The 23,406-nt window shown below is 40.6% G+C and overlaps 1 protein-coding gene across 8 annotated transcripts; it reads left to right on the top strand.

Annotated features, from left to right (window-relative positions):
* The first annotated feature begins 179 nt into the window (after positions 1 to 179).
* Positions 180 to 15,784, top strand: TMEM144 (transmembrane protein 144). 8 transcript variants are annotated; one of them, XR_013224729.1, is made up of 13 exons: positions 180 to 773; positions 2,301 to 2,513; positions 3,452 to 3,574; positions 5,045 to 5,144; positions 5,910 to 5,990; positions 6,263 to 6,344; positions 7,996 to 8,116; positions 8,411 to 8,527; positions 9,209 to 9,328; positions 11,459 to 11,556; positions 12,207 to 12,260; positions 14,378 to 14,569; positions 14,815 to 15,784. XR_013224729.1 is itself a non-coding variant. In XM_077300012.1 (13 exons), the coding sequence occupies exons 3-13, from the start codon at positions 2,360 to 2,362 to the stop codon at positions 14,459 to 14,461; spliced, it is 1,134 nt and encodes a 377-aa protein (XP_077156127.1). In that variant the 5' UTR covers positions 180 to 449; positions 625 to 725; positions 2,301 to 2,359; the 3' UTR covers positions 14,462 to 15,784. The 8 variants fall into 8 exon arrangements, 6 of the variants coding, with proteins under 6 accessions (XP_077156127.1, XP_077156125.1, XP_077156128.1 ...); XR_013224728.1 differs by having other exon boundaries at positions 14,782 to 15,784; XM_077300012.1 differs by having other exon boundaries at positions 180 to 449; positions 625 to 725; positions 14,378 to 15,784.
* The last annotated feature ends 7,622 nt before the right edge of the window (positions 15,785 to 23,406 follow it).

Here is a 23,406-nt window from a genome sequence, read left to right as displayed (position 1 = left end):
TACAAATGACCTTTGAGCGGCTTCTTGTATTCATAATCCGAAGGAAGACGCCGAGCGAGGCTGCCGCCCTTTACAAACTCTGCAGCCTGACAGACGCCCTTAAGCAGCCCAGCCTCTCCTTTCAAGATCCCGTGATCCGGGCCGGCATGGATGATTGGTGAAGGCGGAGTTTCGAGGGGAAAACGGGGCGGGGAGGAGGGGATCACCGAGAGCGCGACAGCAATGGCCACTGGTCTAATAATACTTCGGCTTCCGTGCTGCACTCTTGGTTTTTAACACAGGAGCGGCCCGCGGCGTGCCAGCTGCAGCCTCGGCGGCCGGGCTTCCGAAGCAAGCGGGGGGCGGAGGGGACTGCATCTCAGGAGACTCGGGCAGGACTTCTTTGCGCTCTCCCGACGTCCCGCATTGGAAATCAGAGCAGGAAGCGGGTCGGGAGGGAAGTTTTGCAGGTAAAATAGACGTCGAGACAGAAATGCAGTTGCCGGGGAGAAGGGAAAGGTCGTGTCTTTGAAAGGCAGAAGAAAGTGCGCTGAACTGAGAACTGGAAAGAACGGTCGGAGGCAGCGTTTCAGCAGGCCAAAATTAAATAATAACTATAGTTGTATTTTAAAATAAACTCTTTAGAAGCCGCGGCGCCGAGCGTATCCGAGGAGAGTCAGGGGCGCCCGGATTTCAAATTCCGCCTCATGCCATGAAACTGACCTGAGCCTCCCTCGCCCAGAGTTGTGAGTAGAACCAAAGAGGCAACTCCTCCCTCGACGTAAAATGCACCGGTACATTTTCATCTAACCTCCCCATGGGTTTAATTTGTGTGTGTGGGGAGGGGGGGGGTGCTGGCCACCACCAGCGGTGATCAGAGGTGAGAACTGAGCAGGGTGAGAACTTGTGTAAGGGGGAAAAGAAATGGAATGATTATCAAATTGAACAGAATGATGTCCTATGCGGGAGTTAGTGAGAAGTAGATAATGATCTTTAATTTCTAAATCCATTTGTTCACAGGCCAGTTCTTGGTGAGCTCCCATTACTCTCAGTACAGGAGAAGATACTACATATAAAATCTAACGTTTTAGATCTTGGTTTTTGTTGCATGCAGAGGTATAGATCTTTCAAAGCTTAACCCGAAACCTCATAAACTGGGGTTTTAATCCAGGACAGTACATTGTTTTAGCAAATAGTAATATATACTTTCATCCTAAATTAGCAGTCTTTTCTTTCTAATTTCATCATGTGTATTTGGGGATACACTTTTTAATCCCAACAACCTACTTGTCTTGCTTTGCTTCTGACACACCTCCCCCTCGCATGCACACACACACACACACACAGATAGGACAGCATGGTTGCTATTACTTAGGAAAGATCTGGCTCCAGTTAAGCATTTGAGGTCCTTTTGAGTTACTCTCCCACTGAAACCAACAACATAAATGTGCTTAAAGTGGACTGTATATTTCTGTTAGTTTACTCTGAGTTGCATACACTGTGTGCATTGCAGTGGAACGATCCTGGATTAAATCTTTTATTTTCCCCCCAAGAAAAAAATGTCTGAAGAGGAAACACTTTGTGTGAAACTGTTTTCTCTAGAGCTAGTTCACACTGTAAACTAGTTCCTGCCCATTGTTCATAAATTCCAGAGGGGTGGGTTAGTCAATTGTAGTAATTTATACCATTATGCACTAAACAAGAGCATGCTTCCTTAGGTACTATGAGTAGATTTTCTCAGTGTGGTCATTTATGTAGGAAATTTGGGGGTGGGGGAGATACAGCAGGGTCAAGAGGCCAGAAAATACAGAGTGAAGTACAATGTGAGATGTAGTTTAAACCCATGTAGTTTAAACCCATTACTGCGTGTCCTTTCCTCTTGTAATCAGAGATTTGGATCTAACCCACTATTCTGTTATTGAAAGAGAGATGGGAATCTACTATTATGGGGACTATGGCAGCGGTCCGCAAGCTTTCGGCCACGAGCCGTAAGGGAGTGGCGGGCAATAAATCGAAAGATGATAATAATAATAATAATAATAATAATAATAATAATAATAATAAATATAGAAAATGTACATTTCATTAGGCAAAATGCAAAAACTACCCTTATTGGGTATTGTGTCAACAGTAATTTGAGCAGCATTTTTATAGAAAAATATGAGGGCCCACAAGGGGTCATGGGAAAAACAATTTGTAAATGTCGTCATCCTTGTGACAGTACAGTAGACTGTGTAAGGGAATATATGAGTACTGTTGTGATTATTACAACTCTGTTTGGCCAAGAACACCATTTGTTTAGCATCTCTCTCTACTTCCAGAAGCGGCTAGGAAGAAACAGAATCAGAACTGTTCTTGAAGAAGGTTCCTGAAAGAAGTCATGTCATTGCTAAGAGCAGAGATGGCCAACTGGCAAGGAAGCAACGCCAGCAGCAATGGGACAGATATAACAATTGGTTTCACCTCATCAGCTGTAGCAGTCTTCTTATTTGGGTCAAACTTTGTACCGGTTAAGAAATTTGACACTGGTGATGGTAAACAATTTGTGTCAACTCTAAAGACTCCTATTTGTAGTTCATACAGATGTCATGTCATTTCCACATACTGACAAATGGCAGCTTGTTTCAAATAAATAAATTAAGTAGATTCCATATGGACTAGTTGTAATTAAAGAGTCCTCATTATAAATAGAATGAAAAATGAGTCATTGTATCAATGGACTTGAGTGGCCCATGTCTCTAAGGCAATAAGAGACCCTGCAAATGGAGTGGGTGTATCCTAGTGGTTAGGAGCATACGCTGTGACTTGAAAAGTTAGTCATTCAAGTCTCATTTTAGCTATCAAAGGCCTTGGGCAAACCACTCACTCTCAGCTGTGGTCCATCTACAGTTTATTTCATATTGTACCTTAAAGACTTGTATCCCACCTTTCTCCTCAAAAGAACTCCTTAAGACCTTACTGGCATGTAGTAAAGAGTACAGTGATCGTGTATGTGAAATGCTTGGAACACTGAATGCACTATACAACTGCTTAGCATTGCTGTTCTGTTAAACAGTCCTAAATCAAAGGACTAGCAATTTAGTTCTAATTAATTTGTGATAACCAGTGGCCTTTACTGTTCTTTTAATATTGCCAGTTCATGGAACTGCTGCCTAGGAGAAATTGCACCTATAACAATACTCTCTTTTACCTAAGACTGTAAGAGCACAAGAAACCTCCTGCAATTGAACCATGACAGTTATTTGTGGCCAGCAGCTAGTTGACTTGCTGATGGCATAATTCTTTAAACAGTCCGTAAACATTCCATGACATCTGCTTAATTGATCATTACAAGGGACTTCAACACCACAAAATATCTTAGCATTTCATGATACAGGTTTAAATTCAGTATGATTCAATATTCTTTATTGTAGAATGATAATGTTGTGATATCTATAAAACTTAACTATTTGGAGGGGTTTCTGTGTTTTAGGGATGTTCTTCCAGTGGATTCTCTGCACATCTATCTGGATAGTTTCATTAATCGTCAACCTCATTCAAAACTGCCCTAAATTTTGGCCTCTTGCTATGCTTGGGGGCTTTTTATGGGCTACAGGTAATGCTGAAGCAATCCTTGTTTTTGGAATGTAACTAATGTAAATTTACATTACAGAGTGGTATAACATCACACAGTAAAATATAATAGCTAGACTTTGAGACAGAAAATACATTATAAATGTTGTGACCTGTTCTTGTATTTACCTAATTACTGTTGTGTAATGCAGTATGAGAAAGTCTGCTTGAAGTATTTTATGACTTGACTATATTGCATGAAGAAGGTATATTCAGAAGTATAACTTCCTAATGATTGAGACTCTTAATACTTTCATACTTTCAATTACTTGTATATTTCTAAATTGTGCTGATGTGTGTTGAATGGATATGATTGCCATTTTCCCCTCTGACTGAGATTCTGTGTTTTATTTACTGGATGTTAGATAACATTTTAGCATAGCGTGGGGAAAATGACATAATATTTTTATTTAGGATGTTGGAGGTTTCTGGAATTTGTTTATATTAAGCAGGTAGTTTTTGGACCAGATATGGGAAATACTGCAATTATGTGTATTGTAGAATCATAGAATCATAGAGTTGGAAGGGGCCATACAGGCCATCTAGTCCAACCCCCTGCTCAATGCAGAATCAGACTAAAGCATCCTAAAGCATCCAAGAAATGTGTGTATCCAACCTTTGCTTGAAGACTGCCAGTGAGGGGGAGCTCACCACCTCCTTAGGCAGCCTATTCCACTGCTGAACTACTCTGATTGTGAACATTTTTTCCCTGATATCTAGCCTATATCGTTGTACTTCTAGTTTAAACCCATTACTGCGTGTCCTTTCCTCTTGTAATCAGAGATTTGGATCTAACCCACTATTCTGTTATTGAAAGAGAGATGGGAATCTACTATTATGGCGACTATGGCAGCGGTTCGCAAGCTTTCGGCCGCTGCGGACCGCTGCGGTGGAGTGGGGGGAAAGAGCGGCCCAGGGGCCCACGCACGCGTGGCAGCCCCAGCACAAACGCGCATGCGCGGACTGCAGCGCATGCGCGTTTGCGCTGCCGGTGGCCGCAGCTCCCCCTCCCAGCCCCTCCGGGCCGCCAGCAGATCGGCCACTAAAGCGGCCAATTAGCTTGTGGCGCGGCAAGCTTCTCTTCCCTCCCCTCCCGAAACAAGAAGCTTGCCGGACCACGAGCTAATCGGTTGCTTTGGCGGCCGATTTGCTCGCGGCCTGGCGAGTTTCTCGCTTCAGGGGGGGAGGGAAGAAGGAGCCACGGCCCGGCGGCAAGGTCTTTGCGGCCCGGCACCGGGCCGCAGCCCACGGGTTGGGGACCACTGGACTATGGGACTTGCATGGACCCAAAAAACATGTAGGAAAGAGGTTGCAATAGGGAGGGGAATTAATTCAATGGGCAAAAAAGATAATGGGACCCGAGACAAAGATGCTAACTTGTTATTTTTCATCTAAATAATCAACAGTGTAATAATACATGGCACATTTTGCTTTTGTGTTTTTCATATTGCAGGTAATGTAACAGTCGTCCCCATTGTTAAAACCATTGGGCTGGGCCTTGGGCTCTTAATCTGGGCTTCTTTTAACTTGCTAACTGGCTGGGCAAGTTCAAGGTAAAACTGCTGCATACCTAACTAGGTAGTAATTTATGTGTTTTTGAATAACTTAAGTATTTACTACAAATACTTATGAGGTGCATTTGTTTTCCTACTTGCATACTTGTAATAGGTTGGGCAGTGGAAATATAGGATCCTGGTATTTCAAAAAGGTTAGCGAAAGTTGGAAAGAAGTACAGAGCAGAAAGCCAAGATAGTAAGGGGTTGGAGCACCTTTCTTATGAGAAAGGAGGGGTAAAGATTCTGGGACTAGCTTTCTAGCTTTTTTCTAAACTGAAATGTTATGTATGGTGTGGAGAAAGTAGAAAGAAGGGAGCTTTTCCCTCAGCTCTTATGCCCCCTGAAACTGGGTCCAAGACATAAAGAATCAGTAATTCATTTGTTGAATCTACTACCACTGGCGATAGCCTTGAACACAGGTGGTTTTAAAAGGATGCTACACAGATTCATGGAGGAGAGGTCCAACAATGGCTACTAGCCATGGTGAATAAAGGGAACCTTCACATACAGGGGCAGCAAACCTCTGAATGCCAGTGCTAGGAGGCAACGGCAAAGTCTCTGTGCCCTGGTTGTTGGTCCTGCAGGGCAAGAAGTGGGCAGCTGTTTGATGGACCACTGGCCTGATTCAGCAGACTTCTTTCATTCTTAGGACCGTTCTCAGCGATAATCTGAATAGCTCAATCTGATGTTGTGTTTCCCTTCCCTCTGTTATGCCAATTTAATTAAAGCTTTCAAAGAAGATTTTTGTTGTTGTTGTAACAGGTTTGGTTGGTTTGGAATTGATCCAGAAATGGTAGCAAATCCAGTCTTAAACTATGTTGGAGCTGGACTTTCAGTGTTAAGGTATCTTTTAAAGCCTCCCTTTTATTAATAAGAGTTTTTAAAACATCATCAGATGTAATATGTATAAAATAAAAAATCATATTGATATTTAGAGTCTGTGTACATATTTGTGAAAGATTTATTATGCTTGAGAAATATTTTATAGACACTAAAGGAATGGGCTACAATTTGAGGAAAAGATACTGGTTTGAAATACAGCCTGTGTAATTTTTATATATATATATTTTGCTATATCATTATGAAAATAGCACTTGAAATTGTTTCCTTTGCAGCACTATCCTGTTTCTTTTTGTAAAAACTGATGTTCAGAGCTCTTTGTCATCATCAGAAAGCACTCCAATACTAAGAGAACATGTAAGTATTTAATTTTTGCTATTACTTTGAAATAGTGAGTGTATGTGTCTACACTGAAAGAAAGCACAAATGCATGAATTATTCAACATGTTTCTAGGCTTTGTGTTAACTCCTAGGAGGCCCCCAACTTCCCGGTTCCCCTGATTCAAATGAAGTTCTGCAGGGCTCAGTTCTGGGTCTGATGCTTTTTTGATTTTCATTGATTGTTCAGTGGAAATAGACAGTAGATGAGTAGAAAATACGTTAAAGAGAGATGGTTCTGCTAAAAATCCAGTACAATCCAATGTACATGTGGCAGGGAAAAGCCAAAAACAGAAACGTGGATGAGAGAAATCTGATAAAACTGTTGCATTGTTGAAAAGAGTCAGTTTGGTGTAGTAGTTAGGAGTGCAGACTTCTAATCTGTCATGCCGGGTTCGATTCTGTGCTCCCCCACATGCAGCCAGCTGGGTGACCTTGGGTTCGCCACAGCACTGAGAAAGCTGTTCAGACTGAGCAGTGATATCAGGGCTCTCTCAGCCTCACCTACCTCACAGGGTGTCTGTGGTGGGGAGAGGAAAGGGAAGGCAATTATAAGCCACTTAGAAGCTCCTTCAGGTAGAGAAAAGCGGCATATAAGAACCTACTCTTCTTCTTCAAAAGAGTTGCTGGATAGCAAACTGGATATGAATTAATATTCTGACTCAAGAGACTAATGATAGTTTAGGTTGTACTGAGGGCATATTTTAATCTGATATCCTGACAAAAGTGCTGTCCATCTTCAGTAATTTCTCTGGCGATTTCTCACAAGGACATTCATTGTAAGCAGCATCAAAAGATGAACTGCTCATTACCAGAATTAATCACCGCTGAGAGCATTTCTGAGTTGGCCACTGCCATCTCAAAACCTCTGTATGAATGTTGTTCACACATCATGTGACAAATATTCACGTTTTGAGCAAACGTGATGTACATGCATGTGCAAAGCAGCTTCTGGAGGCTATAATTCACTGCTACTTCCCATTTCTCAAAAAATTCAGTACAAATGGATAATTCTTCATAGGGATATGAAAAGGGTGGAAGAAATTGGCAGTTAGTGAGGGTACCATGAGCTAGATGAAGCCACCTGTATTCTTAAGACCCTGTCTTTCCTCTAGACAGGTGTCAGAGCCTGAAGGTATACTTTGAATTCCACAAAAGTAAATGAAGATATGCCCACAGTACAATTCTTCTTATCCACTAAAGCTAGGTAACAATGAATTTATAGAATTTATATCCCACCTTTTAACCCAAAGAGGGCCACTGATCCAGCTAACTGTTAAAAGCAGAATATTATAAAATATGTCATAAAATCAGTTAAATATCAAGAAGAAAAACTAGGAAGTCAGAACTGCAATTGAAAGCTGGAGTATGTCTTTCTTTTGATCTTTCCCTAGAAAATTTGCATGGGTTCCAGTTGGAACTTATTTGGATATTATGAAACAGTTTACTAATTTGCCAGTAATTTACTTTTTCTTTATATATATACTCTCATTATCCTTGTTTCATTTTGTCTGCTTCAGACCAACACAGCTACCCACTTGAATTTATACTAAGTTGTAAGACTGTTTCACCTATCCAAAAAGATTGTTGTAGTAGCTAGTCAAATGTACACATGATTTATTGTTTTCAGAAATCTACTCTTAGTGACTTTCACTTTATCAATAGTCAATCAATGCTTATGAACAAAGGGCTGAAAACCAGAATGATGAATCGTGGGTGGACAGTCTTTCTCCGCCGAGAAAGCGAATCATGTAAGTTCTGATTGTTTTTCTGGTGAATGATCTCTACCCTGCCTTAACACCATTGCATGTAAGGTCCTACAGGAAAAGCTTTGTTATCCAGTACTTGATTATCCAGAATGCCTTGGGGCTTTTCTCAAGTTTATAGAAATAACTGGCGTGTCTGTTCATGGTTCTAATTTCTAGATTTAAGTATCCATAGATAGGACCACATTGAGATTCAGATATATTGTTGCCATTATAGTTGCCATTATCTCTCTAATAAATGAATTTGGATTATATTTGTATTCTTTTTCTCTCTAAGAGGCTGTTCACTGGCTGTGATAGCTGGAATACTGTATGGTTCTAGTTTTGTGCCTGTGCTTTACATCAAGGATCATGGCAGAAGAAATGGAACGACATATACCGGAGCAAGTCAGTTTGGTAAAGGCGGATGAGACCTGTAATGTAAAATGTAATGTACACACAAAGGGATTGTGGTGATTTGTACGGAAGGAAAGAGGCAGCAAGTGGACCAGCAGAGATTCTCCATATCCCTCTGCCAGTAAGCTCCACAGCAAGCAGTTGACTCATAGCAACTCCCAGGTCCAAAATATCCTTCAGCACAATTGGTTTGTTGATTGGTGGCAGCAGGTGTCTCGGAAAGTGGCTTCCATAGTGCTGACAGATCATGGCATCACAATCACTTACATCTTTGTGGCCTAGAAGCTCCCCATATTGAGCAAGTTTGCTGTAGAAGATTTCGGGTGACATAATTTATAGTAGTGTTTAGGATATGGAAGCATTTGTTTATTTTTATTTAGCAAATTTATATCCCACTCCCTCTCCTCCAAATGGGACTACAACTGATAACACTGCGGTCACAGTAGAGGTATCTATGATAGTATTTATACATCAGACGTGTATGTATGATTCAGCCAACGTCTTTATTTAGCAAAAACCCAAGGCTTTAAATCGGTATCTATAAACCCTTTTTGACAGTGTGATCATGCTTTCTAGTAAGGTTCAAGGCTGTATGATTTTTTTGTGTAATCTTTGTTGAATTCTCAAAATATATTTTGTTTTCTACTCATGTAATGTGTAAAATCTATATTCCTATTTCAGATTTAGATTACGTCTTTGCGCACTTTAGTGGCATCTTCCTTACAAGTACAATGTACTTTTTGATCTACTGTGCAATAATGAAAAGTCATCCTAAAGTATATCCCGAAGCCATACTCCCAGGTATAATTCTGAAATCCAGATTCTGTTACTGTAATTAAAACTTTTGATCACGTATACTACTGCAGCTCTATAATGTAAGTGTGCTAATCTGTAATTCTGTACACAGTTATTAGTTTACATAAATCCTTCTGAAGCCAGAGTTCTTTGAAACCAGAAACAATATTGATTGTCTCTTCCTCCTTGCCTTTCCTTTCATGCTTCAGACAGGATCCTTGTCCCTTTTCCTTCAAAGCAAATTATTTCTGTAGTGCCTACTCCCATTTTGCACAAGGCTTTTAGTTTGAAGAACCAGTCTAAGAAGGGAAGGCGGAGAGGCTTTGTGACTGATGTCAGCCAATCAGCAATGTGCACAGACTAGAGAAACAGGTTTCCTTGAACTTGGTGTGGGTATTTATTTATTTTAATTTATTTATTAAAACATTCATAGCACACCTTTTCCCTATGGTGCAAGGTGGCTTACAAATATGTACTTAAACATCAGACAGCACTAAAACCCCACCACCATACCACACACACTTTCAGAGTTGGGACTGGAAGTCATTGTTCTGTAGTGGTTTTGGTCATATCTCAAAGGCAAGTTTCACAGTGTGGTGCTGGGAGACTCCTGCTCTGCCTCTTGGTCTTTGACTTGTAGGATTCTGCAAGGTTCTTTCTTGTCTCTCATGCTTTTCAAAAGCTTTGCAAAGCTTCTGGGAGAGGTCATATATATGGAGATCTGAGTTCAGTTGCCTCCAATATTCAGATATCAATTTAGCCCAATTGCGTATTCCCACAGATCCCAGGAAGGCTATGGAAGCCACAAACAGATGTTTGGGGGTAGACTTGGGGGTGGCTAAAAGCTAACAAATTGAAACTGAATTCCAAAAAAAACAGGTGTTACTGGGGGGAGGGGGTTTGACTTAGGAATGGGGTTCCATTCCCGAGAAGAACAGGTTTATTTATTTATTTTAGTATTTATTATACAGTACAATTTCTGTATTATCCCTCCCCAAGGGCTCAGGGTGGCTTACAACATTGGTAATAAAACCAGGTAAATGTTAAACATTTAAAGTAATTTATACTTGCACATTTATAACATAATTTAAAATATAATTTGGAGCTTGAGAATGCTGCTGAACCCAAGTCCCTTGTTGGATAGAGAGGTGGAAGTGGTATCTTTCAGCAGCTTGAACTGGTGAGCCAGCTGTGGCCCTTCCTGGGTGGGAAGGGTCTTGCCATTATGGTGCAACCCCTAGTAATATCTAGGGTAGAATACTGCAGTGTGGTCTCTGTGGAGTTGCCATTCAAGACTGTTTGGAAGCTACAGTTGGTGCAAAATGCTGAGACTAGAATGTGGACTGAGCCAAAAGGGAAGACAGTATATAAATATGATAAGAATAAATAAATAAATAATAGACAGGAAAGGGTTGTAGACCATCTCTATCTACTCTTGTTCCATTTACACTGGCCCTCATGGAAAGTTCATCCCATTGGATAGAATGGAGTGGATGGGGGCACCCTCTTTTGGAACCCCTGGACAACGGAAACTGTGGTCCAATTGTTGTGAAATTCAGAGGGGGGGGTCAGGGAAGAGCCTCCCAAAGCTACTCTGAAAGTTTGGAGGTTGTAACTAGACCCCCCCCCCAGGCCCAGGGAAAGGCGGGAACACTGGAATTCCCATTAAAGTCAATGGCACTATTGACTTTAATGGGCACCAAAGCTGAATCTGTCTGGATCGGTCCCCTGATGCACAAGCCTATTTGGAACTTTGTCCCCAGGGAGATTTGTCTATCTCCCTCTATCACTGCCTTCTGCCAGTGCATGAAGTGTTGGTTTGGTGTAGCTCCAAAGACTCTTCTTACTGCTTGTGGTATTATGTACATGTATGTATGCTTTACTAAAATATATATACTTTGGGTGGAAAGACTGCATACATTAATAAGTCTCCAAACATCTGTGATTTCCTCTCATTGTAGCAGTCATTTTGAGTTGGCACCCACTACCCTTTCTTAGAATTTCAGAAATACCAAAGGATCCCCAACACTATTAAGACTGTGTTCTTTTGTTAATGGGGCATGTATTTTCTAGCTACATAGTATGCATAGTATAAGTGGTAGATGTATTGTATAATGTATTCATGTCTGTTTTTAGGATTTCTGTCTGGTTTATTGTGGGCAATAGCTACATGCTGTTGGTTCCTAGCAAATCGTTACCTCAGTGCTGTGGTCAGCTTTCCCATAATCACTGCGGTAAGTACTTCTGAAATACATTTCTTCATAAAATAATATGGTAAAATGTGGCTCCTCTCACATATTCAGCTGCCTTTATTTTGGCAGGCAGCCTTAAGAAAATTCATTCCGGTCAGTTCTTTTCATTTACCTTTTGTTTGAACAGAATGTGGTTTCTTTTCAAAACACTGAACTTTAGCTTGGCATGATGTCTGCCTGCTTATACAAAACAGGTAGCCCATGCTCCTCCTTGGTCTACCATTGTTATCCATCCTGAGCCAACCAGAAAGGGCAGGCTATAAAAATAAGAACTGTTGAGATGAGATGATTGAGGGAAGGACCATACGCATCACCCTATTCTCCATGGAGGAAGAGAAAGCTAAAAACAGAGAATAATGTAGACCCTGTTGATTCATGTGAAATAATGAGACCATTTTAATTTCCTAGGAATTATTACACATATTGCTGGGCTGACCTTTTTGAAATAATTACCCTACCGTAGGTCTTACCCATACACTTTCCTCAGAAGGTTTGCATTTCCTTTATTCCTGTCATGATTATGAGCAACAGTATAACACACAAATACAAGAATGCAAGACTAAATGCAAATGATTTAACTCATGAACAAATTATACTGGAAGTATTTATTATATATTACGCTTGTTATTCAGGGTCCTGGCTTTATAGCTGCCATGTGGGGAGTCCTGGTCTTTAAAGAAATAAAGGTAAGATCTGCAGCGGCCTAAACTGTACTGCTTTCACAGGGGCAGCTCCAGAGAGAACTGAGCATTTCTCTTCATAGGCCAGTGTACTGTGGTGACTAGAATGCTAGACTAGGCAGTGGCTCAAATGTCCATGCTTGGAAGCTTGCTGGGTGACCTAGAGCCAGTTTATCAATTACTTTAAGAGTCTTAAGAGCTAAATGGGATTTCTATGTTCATAGGCAATTGAATGCCAGTTGTTGGGAGAAACAGTAGAGGGAAGCTTTGGACCCTGTACCTCTTCCATGGCATCTGGTTAGATACTAGCTCTTGGACTAGATAAAGATCCCAGCAGGGATCTTTATATATCTTTAAGAAGGGAAGAGGGCAATTTGGAATTAAAAAAGCCACGGGCTTCCGTTTCTCCCTCAAATTCCTTCATCCGAACCATGCCCCCTTTGTCAAGGAGTTCCAGATGTTTGTTTGCAAAGGCAGACATTTTATTTGATTGTTTATTTATTTGATTTATTGACTGCCACTCCCAGACCAAGCTGCCTTGTGGCAGTTTACAATAATTGATCTGGAGCCCCTGGGGAGTGGTGTTCTGGTGGAGCAGTGGCCATCAGAGAAGGGATAAGTACTTCTTTACTCCCCACACTTTCCCCCTCCCTCAAAGCTTCCTTCGGTTCAAACAGCTGCTGACATTGTTGTTCCTCTAAACACAGAAATAATCATGAATAGTGCCATCTTAGGTAGTTACATACTTCTAAGTCCATTTAGATTAGATTATTTATTACGGTCATTGACGAACATCAAAGTATCTACAGACCATATACATTGTTACAGCGTTTTAACAGGACACTCGGCATCAGGGAGTAATCAAAGGCACAAAACATTAATACAGCATTTTGACAGTCAGGTCACTCAACATCAACAGTAACCAAAGATTTCCGCACTCTGCTGGCAGTGTAGCAAAACTTTGCCATCATGTAAAAAACAGAATTATCTTTATCAGCAAACAAGATGTTAATTAGATGATCATCTGTAAGTCCAGGGAACCTAGATAGCAAGGGCAGGATTAAACGGCTTCTGGCAATCTTATAAAAGTCACAATATAATATAATGTGGGCAATCGATTCAATTGCACCTGAATTGCAAGGGCATAGTCGTTCCTCTATAGGCACACGCTGCAGTCTTCCACTTAGCCGTGCTAATGGAAATGCATTGAACCGAGCCCTCAAAAAAGCCCATCGAAATTTAGTAAAGGTGATATGTGTTAGATATGGTGCAGTAGAAAATCCCTCCCAGGACTTTAGTATATATGGGTTTGGGTTCTAAGTCCATTGACTTCAGTGAACATAGGAAGGAGTAACCTTGAAAAGCATTTAAAATGTTGCTGCGTGTTACATTCCCATGTTCCTAATGTTTGTATTTATTGGCAGTATCAGGCATGTTGGTTTTTATGAATCAGTGTGTAAAACCAGATTATTTGGCTAGATCTGGTAGTTTCACTACACTATGTAGGCCTCATATTTTGATTATTAATATTATTATTATTTTATTTCCCACCACTCCCAAGACCAGCTCGTGAAGGGTTAAAAGGTGTCCAATAAAAACCACAATAAAACCCCATTTAAAAAAACAGGACAGAATCATAGAACAAAACTGGCATGGTGGAATTCCTCAATCATCCAACCCCCAACCAATCTCTAATGGGGGGTGGAAAGAGGGGCCAAGATATTAATGGTCTAACTGCTGGCTAACACTGGGGGGACCCGAAACGGATCTTCCTCACTGCCTTGGCCTCAATCATAGACCTGGTGAAAGAGCTCCATTTTGCAGGCCCTGTGGAATGCTGAAAGTTTCCGCAGGGCCCGCAGCACTCCCAGGAGCTCATTCCACCAAGTAGGGCCAGGACAGAGGAGGCCCTAGCCCTCATCAAGGCCAGGCATGCTTCCCCTGGGGCCAGGAATGACCAATAAGTTTGAACCGGCAGAGTATAAGGCTCTGTGGAGGGCATAGGGTGCAACAGGCGGTCCCTCAGGCTGGTTATAGAAACACAAATATCTGATCTGAAATATATTGTTAAAAAACGCTAATTACTCATTTGTTTTCCCCTCTGTGTTCCTTTATCTACTCAGGGCCTGAGAAATTACATTTTACTCTTCATAGCCTTTTGTGTTATTTTGGCTGGGTCACTCTCCACAGCTTTTTCCAAAGTCTGAAGAACATCATTTAAGCCAACAGATGGCAGCACTAGTAAATCCATTTAAAACATGCTTCAATAGTGTAGATTTTCTTGGATCACAGATGCCATCATTTTCACCATTGAGGTAATCTGTCAATCAAGATCTTTTTGCATGAAATGCAGATAATTTCTCTGCGTTGGAAAAATAAGGGGAAATATTTTAACGCTTAAAGGTTGGGCTGTCAGAATGATTCTCTAATGTGAAGTTTGTTAATTAGTTGGGGGAGGTGAGTGCTTATTGTTCTCTTTGTAGAGAAGCAGTGTCTGTGTTAAATTGTCTTTGTTTTGTACTTACAGAGGGCTTCTTAACAATGATTGCTGTCACTGTAGGTACTGGTAGCTTTCTGATACCTGGCTTGGAGTTTGAAGACTGCTCTCTTAACAGGGACTCGTCATATGGTTCCTTGACTCATAGCCATAATCTCCTATCCTTGCAAAGCACCTTGCAAAGCATTTGTGCAGGAGCACTTACTAAGAGCAAGTAGCCCATTTGCCGAAGGCCAGTAGCTCAATGATAGAACACACAGGTTTGGACCAAGGCAGCTTTTTCACTCCAAAGCTTCCATCTCATGTTGCTTTTTCTATGCAAGTTCCCACTGCATTCTTTTAAACAAATAACTGGTTTATTACAAAGGAATTTCAGAAACAGACGGGAACGGGAGATTGCTGAATTACAAGTTATTACAACACTCAGGACAATGGAACTCCTTGGGTTTAACAGGATATTGGCTTCTTTTTTCATGGCAGGTGCTAAGTCATTTCTCACTTGTATCCAGAAACTGAACTTGGGGTTTTATTGGGGGGGGGGGGTTGGCACTGGACTCAAACTCAGTTCTCATATCTGTTGGTAATTCCTTTATCATCTGTATTCCAATTTGCTGCTATTTACATATCTTACCAAATGTGCTATTCCAGCGTTGGCTGTATTTATTGCTCGTTCACTTATGTATCTTTGTTCCAATTAGCCCCTCCCTCCTAACCTCCCTTTCCTATATGTAACATTTAAGACACACCAAGTCTTTGACCTTTGTTGACCTCAAACTTCTCATGTCTGTTCCTTAACTCTTGTGTATGTATAATCATCCATGGCAATTCACAGATCTTTTACTGCTGCAATCCAATCTTGGCTATTGTCACCCAGTCTCTTGTGCATCTTCACTCTAACCAGCCCTTCCTGGCAACTAGCCTCACCCCCTTGACCTATATGTAATGGTTGAGGATATTCTGTTCCACTGTATCTGATTAAGTGTGCATACACACAGAAGTTTATATATGGAATAAAACTTTGCTCTTAAAGGTGCCACTGGACTCAGTCTTTGTTACAAGATAAGTTTTCCTCAGCCAGTGACTGGTTGGCTTTCCCTCGCCCTAACTGCCTTCTGCTCTCAATGGTCTGCTAGCTGCTATTTCCCAGTCTTAGGAAGATGTGGAAGGTCACTCTTTTAAAACATGGTTTTCAATAACGCATGTTCATTTCTAGGGACAATAAGTAATTCCCCCAATTGGTACAGACATGTAACAGTAATAATAGTAGGGACCAGGAGTAGTCAACCTGTGATCCTCCAGATGTCCATGGACTACAATTCCCATGAGCCCCTGCCAGCATTTGCTGGCAGGGGCTCATGGGAATTGTAGCCCATGGACATCTGGAGGACCACAGGTTGACTACCCCTGAGTTAGTTAATTAGCAGCAACAAGAATAAAATTAGTCACCAGTAAGAAAGAGACTAACTGATAACATAACCTCTATATAAACTGCTGTTTAGAAAATTTCAAATTATATATTAATAAAGCAGTTGCTCAGTTTAATTAGTTGCTTAAGCTTACAAGTCTTATTTCCTGTTCCCTTATTAATCCTTAAAGAGAAATAGGTCAAACTCCCTCCCCCACCACCACCACCAAAAAACAAATTCATCAGAACTGAGCAAACAACATACATTTACATGAGGTTCTCTCTGTCAGGTCTGCTTCAGGGCTTGGTTATGAAGGGGCATCACTCTTCATGCAGCATCCTTAGCTGGTATGCTGGCTGCTGCACTAAGTAGTTGAGCCACCTGGAATTGTATTGCCTTGCCGTCAACACAGACTTGAACCTCCATCTCATTCTGTCCAGGGCAGGAGGGGGACTGAAAGAGACACATTCCTGTCTTCTCCCCTAGCTCCTCTCCACCAGCTCTTTTTAATCTCATATTTGGCAGCCAGGATATGGCACTATGAGATTATGGATCTCAGGAGAGATGGCTAATAAACTTTCTAAATAAATGAATTTCTGATTGACTTATGTGATATTTCAGTCTGCTGTTTGCATGAAATGTATATATCAGCTTTTATCAGTAAGCTGCTGTAAAAGAAGCAGCATTAAATATTCAAAATGAATATATTGTGCTTAGAATCCTTATCTCCCACTTGTTCCATTCCTTTGTACTTGATGCATTATTTGTTATCATCCAGAGGAATATAGCCCTACTTCTTTCCATCAGTATAGTAAACTTATGTATAGTTGTGCCACTGGAATGATCACATTGTTGAATTCTTCATCAAAATTCAAAATACTGATTATGGGGCAAGGGGGGGGGTAGACTTATAACCTAGCCTTCTCCATGGCATGGTGATTCTTCATGTGAGGGAAATATGTTGTATAGAAAAACTTGCAGTCTGCTCTAATACACCCAGAAACAGGATTCCCTCTTCCTAGTTAAATGAGAACTAGACCGTAAACAAGCACTTACTGGATTTATTTTATGTAAATATACTACCTTTTGTTCTTTTTTAAAAAGCATTACCATTGTACTGTCTCATAACATTTCCGGAAATGCTCCATATGAAGATAAATGTGGTGAAACTGTTGAAGACTCATTTATTAATTACTCAAAAGCCAAAATTTTGGAGAGCACAGAGCACAGTAAACCTTGCAAATTACAGAAAAGTTTTGTGATCATTTCACATAATGTATTACTTACAATATCTTTGAAAATTGCCAATGTATACATACCAATGCCCCTTAATATTCTAAGCAGTAGAATAATAGAGTCAGGCAGTCAGTCCATAAGGGAGAGTAAGACCGACCAGCCATAAGGAGAGCTGGGTATTATCAGCATATTCCAGACCAGGGCTGATTCTGCACTTACTTTGTTTATTCCATTGTGAATCCAGCTGAATTCAGATTGATTTGAACTCTGATTTTCCTCTATCTCCCCCCACCCCCATTGAAACAGAAAAGTGTTCTGCACATGATTAGGGAAGCTCAGAAGGGGAGCGAGCCAAGCGCAGCAGGAGCCTCTTATTTTTCTTGAAGGGTAGGGGAGAGGATTGGAGACAGCAGAGGAGGAGGAGGAATAAATCCAAGAGGAAAATCTCTGATGAGAGAAGTTAGGTCTTCTGGAGCTTCTGCTGAGAGAAGTTAGGGTTTCCCCTTTAAGGGAAGCCTTGCAACATGACAACGAGAAAGACTTGAACTGACGCCCTGGCCAATCAGGGCTTTTCTACAGTGTTGGAGGCTCAAGGCAGCAAGTTAGTTCAGGAAAAGCAGAGAGCTGCACCTTTACTCATGCCAATTTTTCAACTATCAAGGGTTATATCCACTCCAGGATATTGCAGGGGAAAGGTAGGGTTACTCCAGATCAATCATGCTTGTTGTAAATAAAAAATTTAAATTACCCAAAATCAAAATGAAAATCGCATTCAGTGTAGATGGCAGGGACTGAATCGACCTGGGATTGGAATAAAAGCTCTGTGCAGATTCAGCCCAGCTCAGCCAGAGAACATACATAGATGTTAAATAATGTGGAAGAGAGCATGTCCCCTTGTGGGGACTCCACACTCAAATTGGTAACCATGTGATTGCTCATCTCCTACCCTTTGTGTATGGTTCTGGAGAAAGGGGATCAGCCATTACAAGGCTGTCCCTCATATTCTGGTCCCAGCAAGATGGTGTGCTAACAACTCATGGTCAGCAACATCAAATGCCACTGACAAGTTTAACAACATGAGGAGCACTAATTCGTCCCTATCCACCTGGTGCCAGAGATCATCCATAAGGGTGACCAGGACCATCTCCACCCCATGGCTAGGTCAGAAGCCAGACTGGAATGGATCAAGTGTCAAAGTTTCCTCCAAGGTGCTGATCCATGGCAGCACTCTCAACCACTTTCCCCAGAAACAAGATGCAAGACAGGATGGTAGTTGATTGGGTCCTGTGGATCCTGTATCAATTAAATGTCATATTAAATAAAAATTTCTGTTCAAACTGATGCTAAAGCTTACTAGGGAAAACAGTGAAGCAAAACTATGCAAACAAAATTCAAGTTAAACTAATGCTAATGGTAAAAGGCAAAACTGAACCCACTGACTTTGAGTTACATTATTACAGCAGTATCAAAATGTGAACCAGTGAAGTAGAAAAGCAACTTGCTATCTTTAAATGTGGATGTCTATGATAACAAGGAAAAACTGAAATGGCTTTGCACAAACAAAATGCCTAGTGAAATACAGTTTTAAATATTCACTCCTAAGTACCAGCATTTATCACAAACGATAAGCTCATCTGCTGCTGGAAAAGTAAACAGGAAATCTGAACAAATAGGGGGAATGTGGATTTCCTTTAACATTCTCACACAAAATTCTTAGACCTGAAGTTAAAGGTAGTTTATTCCATTTCTTCCTCTTGGTGACCCTTGCAAGTCTGCTGTATTAAAGTCTGAAGAGCTACTGGCATTTCAAATAATTTACAACATGCCAAATAAAAGATTTACTGATATTTCAAAGAAATCTGTGAATCATTGGATCTCCTGTAGACAAAGTAGGAATTGGAAGGGAAATGATGCAGTAGCATCATTGATTAACTCTTCATGGAACGTCATTCTGTCTGCTGTACATTAATATTGGAGATTCCCTGGAAGTTTAGGAGAATATATGAGTAAGATATTTTAACCTTGTTAGATACATAATTGGAATCTGAACTTCATTTCTAGGGGCCTATTACAAGTTTGTAATGTGTCCATCTACTCCCAGTTCCATTGCCTGTATTTTCTGAAATGAAATAAGTAGGCCATGTAACAAAAATGGACCCCCTTCCAAGACCCGGGCAATGAATGTCTCCAATAGTTGTGCCTAAATGTAATAATTTAACATTATTTCTCATCCTTCTGTTAAAATTGTATTTCTATAAAGGTATGATGAATACATGTAGTCTTTGCAAGGAACAGGCTGATGAGCTGTGATGCAGCTTACATCAAGCATGGGTGAAGGGGCAGAGGTAAGAGCATCTTCTTAGCATGCCGAAGGACCCAGTTTCAATACCTGCCATTTCCAGTTAAGAAGACCAGCAGCGAGTGAGTGATGTGAAAGACCTCTGCCCTACACCTTGCATAACAGCTGAGTAGACAGTACTAACTTTGCCGGATCAATGGTCTGATTGAGTATAAGGCAGTTTCATGTGTCCAATAAATTGAGCCAACACTGTCTGGACATCTAATAAATCTCATCTAGCTCCACTGGCCTCATGTATTCTTTTCTTTTTCTTTTTCTTTTTTTTGGAAGGAGAAGATAAAGCAAATAACAGTAAATAACTCTATTGACCTATACAATATTTACAAAATGTATAATGTTACAACTCAAGGTATTTTTTATTTATTTATTTTTGGACTTGTATACCACCACTCCCCGCTAGGCCTTGCGGCGGTATGTGTTATGTCCATGGGTTCATGGAAGGAAGTCACAACTACAGGGTGTATGAACAGCTCTTTTATTGTGATCTCAGCATGAATGCAAGTTGTTGTAAGCAACAAGACTGAACCCCCCCCCCCAGAAAACAACATATAAATACATAGCAGACAATAGATCTTAGATTGGGTTAGACTGATTTAAACCAATTGGATCCAGCAGATGGGATCCTTGCTGTGCATTGGTCAATTGCATGTCTGCTTACATCCTGCCTCGGACCTCAAGCTCAGTAGTTGGCAGATCTCCATACAACAGTAAGACTGGTCAGAGCCTAATCGTTATTTGCAAAAAATTCACCACCCTATCAATTATATCAGAATCTTGATTGGAAAGAAAGAGTCATATCTTCAGGTTATCGGAGCAGCCATTCCATTTAAGTGGGACTTTGGCCCAGATAGCATCATATATAGAAAAAGGCTTTATATAGTTTCTATATGGAAGCCTAGCACCTCATATGAATATGACACATTTACTTTTTAAAGGTGTGGGGTGCTCATAATTGCATATTATTAGTAGCCTGCTTTGCATTAAAAGGTACAAGCAAGTAAAGAGGTAGGACTTGGCCATTTTCCTGGTTTCTGCTGGCAGGTAAAAATGACCCCATCTGGAATTTAGTCCATGCCTAAATCATCCTTTAGTCGCAGAGCTCCTCAGCATATGCCATTAGTTTTACTGGATATTTGTTGGGGGTGGAGGGAGGAATAGAAGAGAAAATGTTTTAAAACCCTCTGTTTACATTACTCTGAACTATACAAGCATAAGGAAAAAAATCTATCCATGTGGAAAGAAAACCACTAAAGTTAAATTGTTTTACAACAATATAATGTGGACTGAGTGGATCATTATGAACTGCAATTAAGCCCATGAAAGCATTAGGTAATGCCATATTTGCAGCAGGTGTTAATTCGGCATTTAATATGGTTAGGCGGCCTGCATTTGGGTCCCATATGGAGAAAAAAAAATCATATATTTGCATTGGCTTATCCAAATAAAATCAAGTCTGTTCCTGATCCAATGAATGCTAATTCTCTGATTCACAAGAAAACATAATCTTCTAGAACAGTTATTGTACACATCCTCTTGTTTTTGAAAATCTATCCCATGACTGTATGATTTTGAGATGTGTATAATTTTACCATCAATTGAATCATGTATTGACCGTTTATGCACTGGGAGCTTCACTGCCCCAGATCCCATGCAGGAGCACAAATCGTGGGCAGATGAGGCGCACTGAGCCAAATGCTCCTCCGTGTGGGTGCAGGAATAGGTGGGGATACTTGCCACAGCTAAAACTCTATCCTGCAGCCCGGCGTGAAACCTCCAGTGCATAAACGGTCATTGAGAGCCCAACTTTATATGGATGTGACAGAACCAGTTGCTAGAGAACCGTGAACATAGCAACATAGAAATAGTATATGTAGCAAAATGTCTTTGAATGCCCTGCAGACATCAATGTGAACATGGTCTTAGAAATGCAGAAATACCACTATTGAAGAAAATGTGAATATCCTGGACAGGATCCCATGGATCCATTCTGCTTATGACATTTTTCTCTGGCACAAGGAAAGGCACGTTCCACTTTTAGCAGAACAGATCCTGAGGATTCAGCTACTTATTCAGAATTTTAAGTCAGTCATCTACTGGTACAATGGACTTGCTAATAATTTTTCAAAACATCTGGAAAGAACTATGATTGGTGTACTGTCATTGGTGAGATGTCCTTGATACTGGGTCCATACAGAATCAAATACTTTCTGCAGCAGCCTCTGACAGAATACAGATTACACACAGACCAAGTTCATACTTCAATAGTGGTTTATGGCTTTTAGGTGTCCAAGGCACCATAACTAGGTCAGAAAAATAAAATAACTCCATGCATGGTTTTGAGTAAGGAACTCGGGTAATTGGCAGGATCAAGCAGCTTGAAATGATGATTCTCCCCAGCATGTCACTTTATATACAGCAGCCATGCTCTGAAGTGGTAACAGTGGCAGACTTAGATCTGGGAGACCCCAGGTCTGAATCCCTTCTCTGCCCTGAAAGCTTGCTGGGTGCCCTTTGGCCAGTTACACACTCTTATCCTAAGTAACATTACTGGATAAAATGGAGAAATTGCTTAGGTCTCCCACTGGGAAGAAAGGGAGAGTATTCATGAAGTAAATAAATAACCATGTACTTCTAGTTGTACCGCTGAATTTCAAATATCTATTTATAGATATCACAAAGGACAATAGTAATCATTGCATAGTTTTCTTACTTTAAGATGGACTACCAAACTGTTCCAATTGTCAAACTGAAGTCTATCAGAAAACTAAATAGTAATCTACAAACTTGTTCTATCTAATTATTCGTTCAGTACTTGTCCACATTGCTTTATGAAACATTCTGTTCATTCCAGAAATCCTTCTAAAGAGCCAGCCCGCTACAATTAATCTTGCCAGGCCCTATATGTTTGTTGGAATAAAAATAGTTGTTCATTGTTTTTTCTTCAGGTATTTTTTTGTTTGTATTCTTTGTTAACAATTGAGAAAGGAATCATTTTAAAACAATAAGGGTAATTTTCTGGTATATCTCAGGAGATATAATTAAGTTTGGTGTCTGAATCTAAAATATGTCTAGGCATACACCAGAAGGGTGTTCAGTTTCTAAACAACGGGATCATATTCTTCATTTTTAGAAAGGTGTGAAATTATTCTTTATTTATTTATTAGATTTATTTCTCACCTCTCCCCGGAGGCCCAAGGCGAGTTACAGACATATAAAACCCCAATAAAATCATACAATAAAATATATAAAACATATCATACATAATCCCAAAATAATAGAACAAGATGTGGTAAAAATTCAGTTCATGCCTACTCTATCCCTTGGTACCCACTATTGAGGGGGAGGGAGGACAGAGAGTGCCAGACAGAGTATGCTACTGCCGGTGTAGGGGGGCCAGATCTTCCATGCGGCCCGGCCTCACCCCATGACCTGGCAGAAGAGCTCCGTTTTGCAGGCCCTGCGGAACACTGAGAGCTCCCGCAATTATCCATGCAGGAGCTCTTGGCATTATCCATGTTCTTGGCATTATCCATGTTCTCATCTCTAAACACAGCATGTGCCAATAGAAGCAGCAGCACATTTAAAATGCAAATTCTTTATCCTACATTTAAGCTGGGTACTTTTGACTCCTGGTGATGAGCTGATGAATATCCA

This window comes from Paroedura picta, chromosome 10 (assembly GCF_049243985.1).
Source record: "Paroedura picta isolate Pp20150507F chromosome 10, Ppicta_v3.0, whole genome shotgun sequence".
In the NCBI taxonomy this organism is placed as follows: domain Eukaryota; kingdom Metazoa; phylum Chordata; class Lepidosauria; order Squamata; family Gekkonidae; genus Paroedura; species Paroedura picta.
The sequence above is the reverse complement of the archived record's forward strand: the minus strand, read 5'-3'. Positions and strand labels throughout refer to the sequence as shown.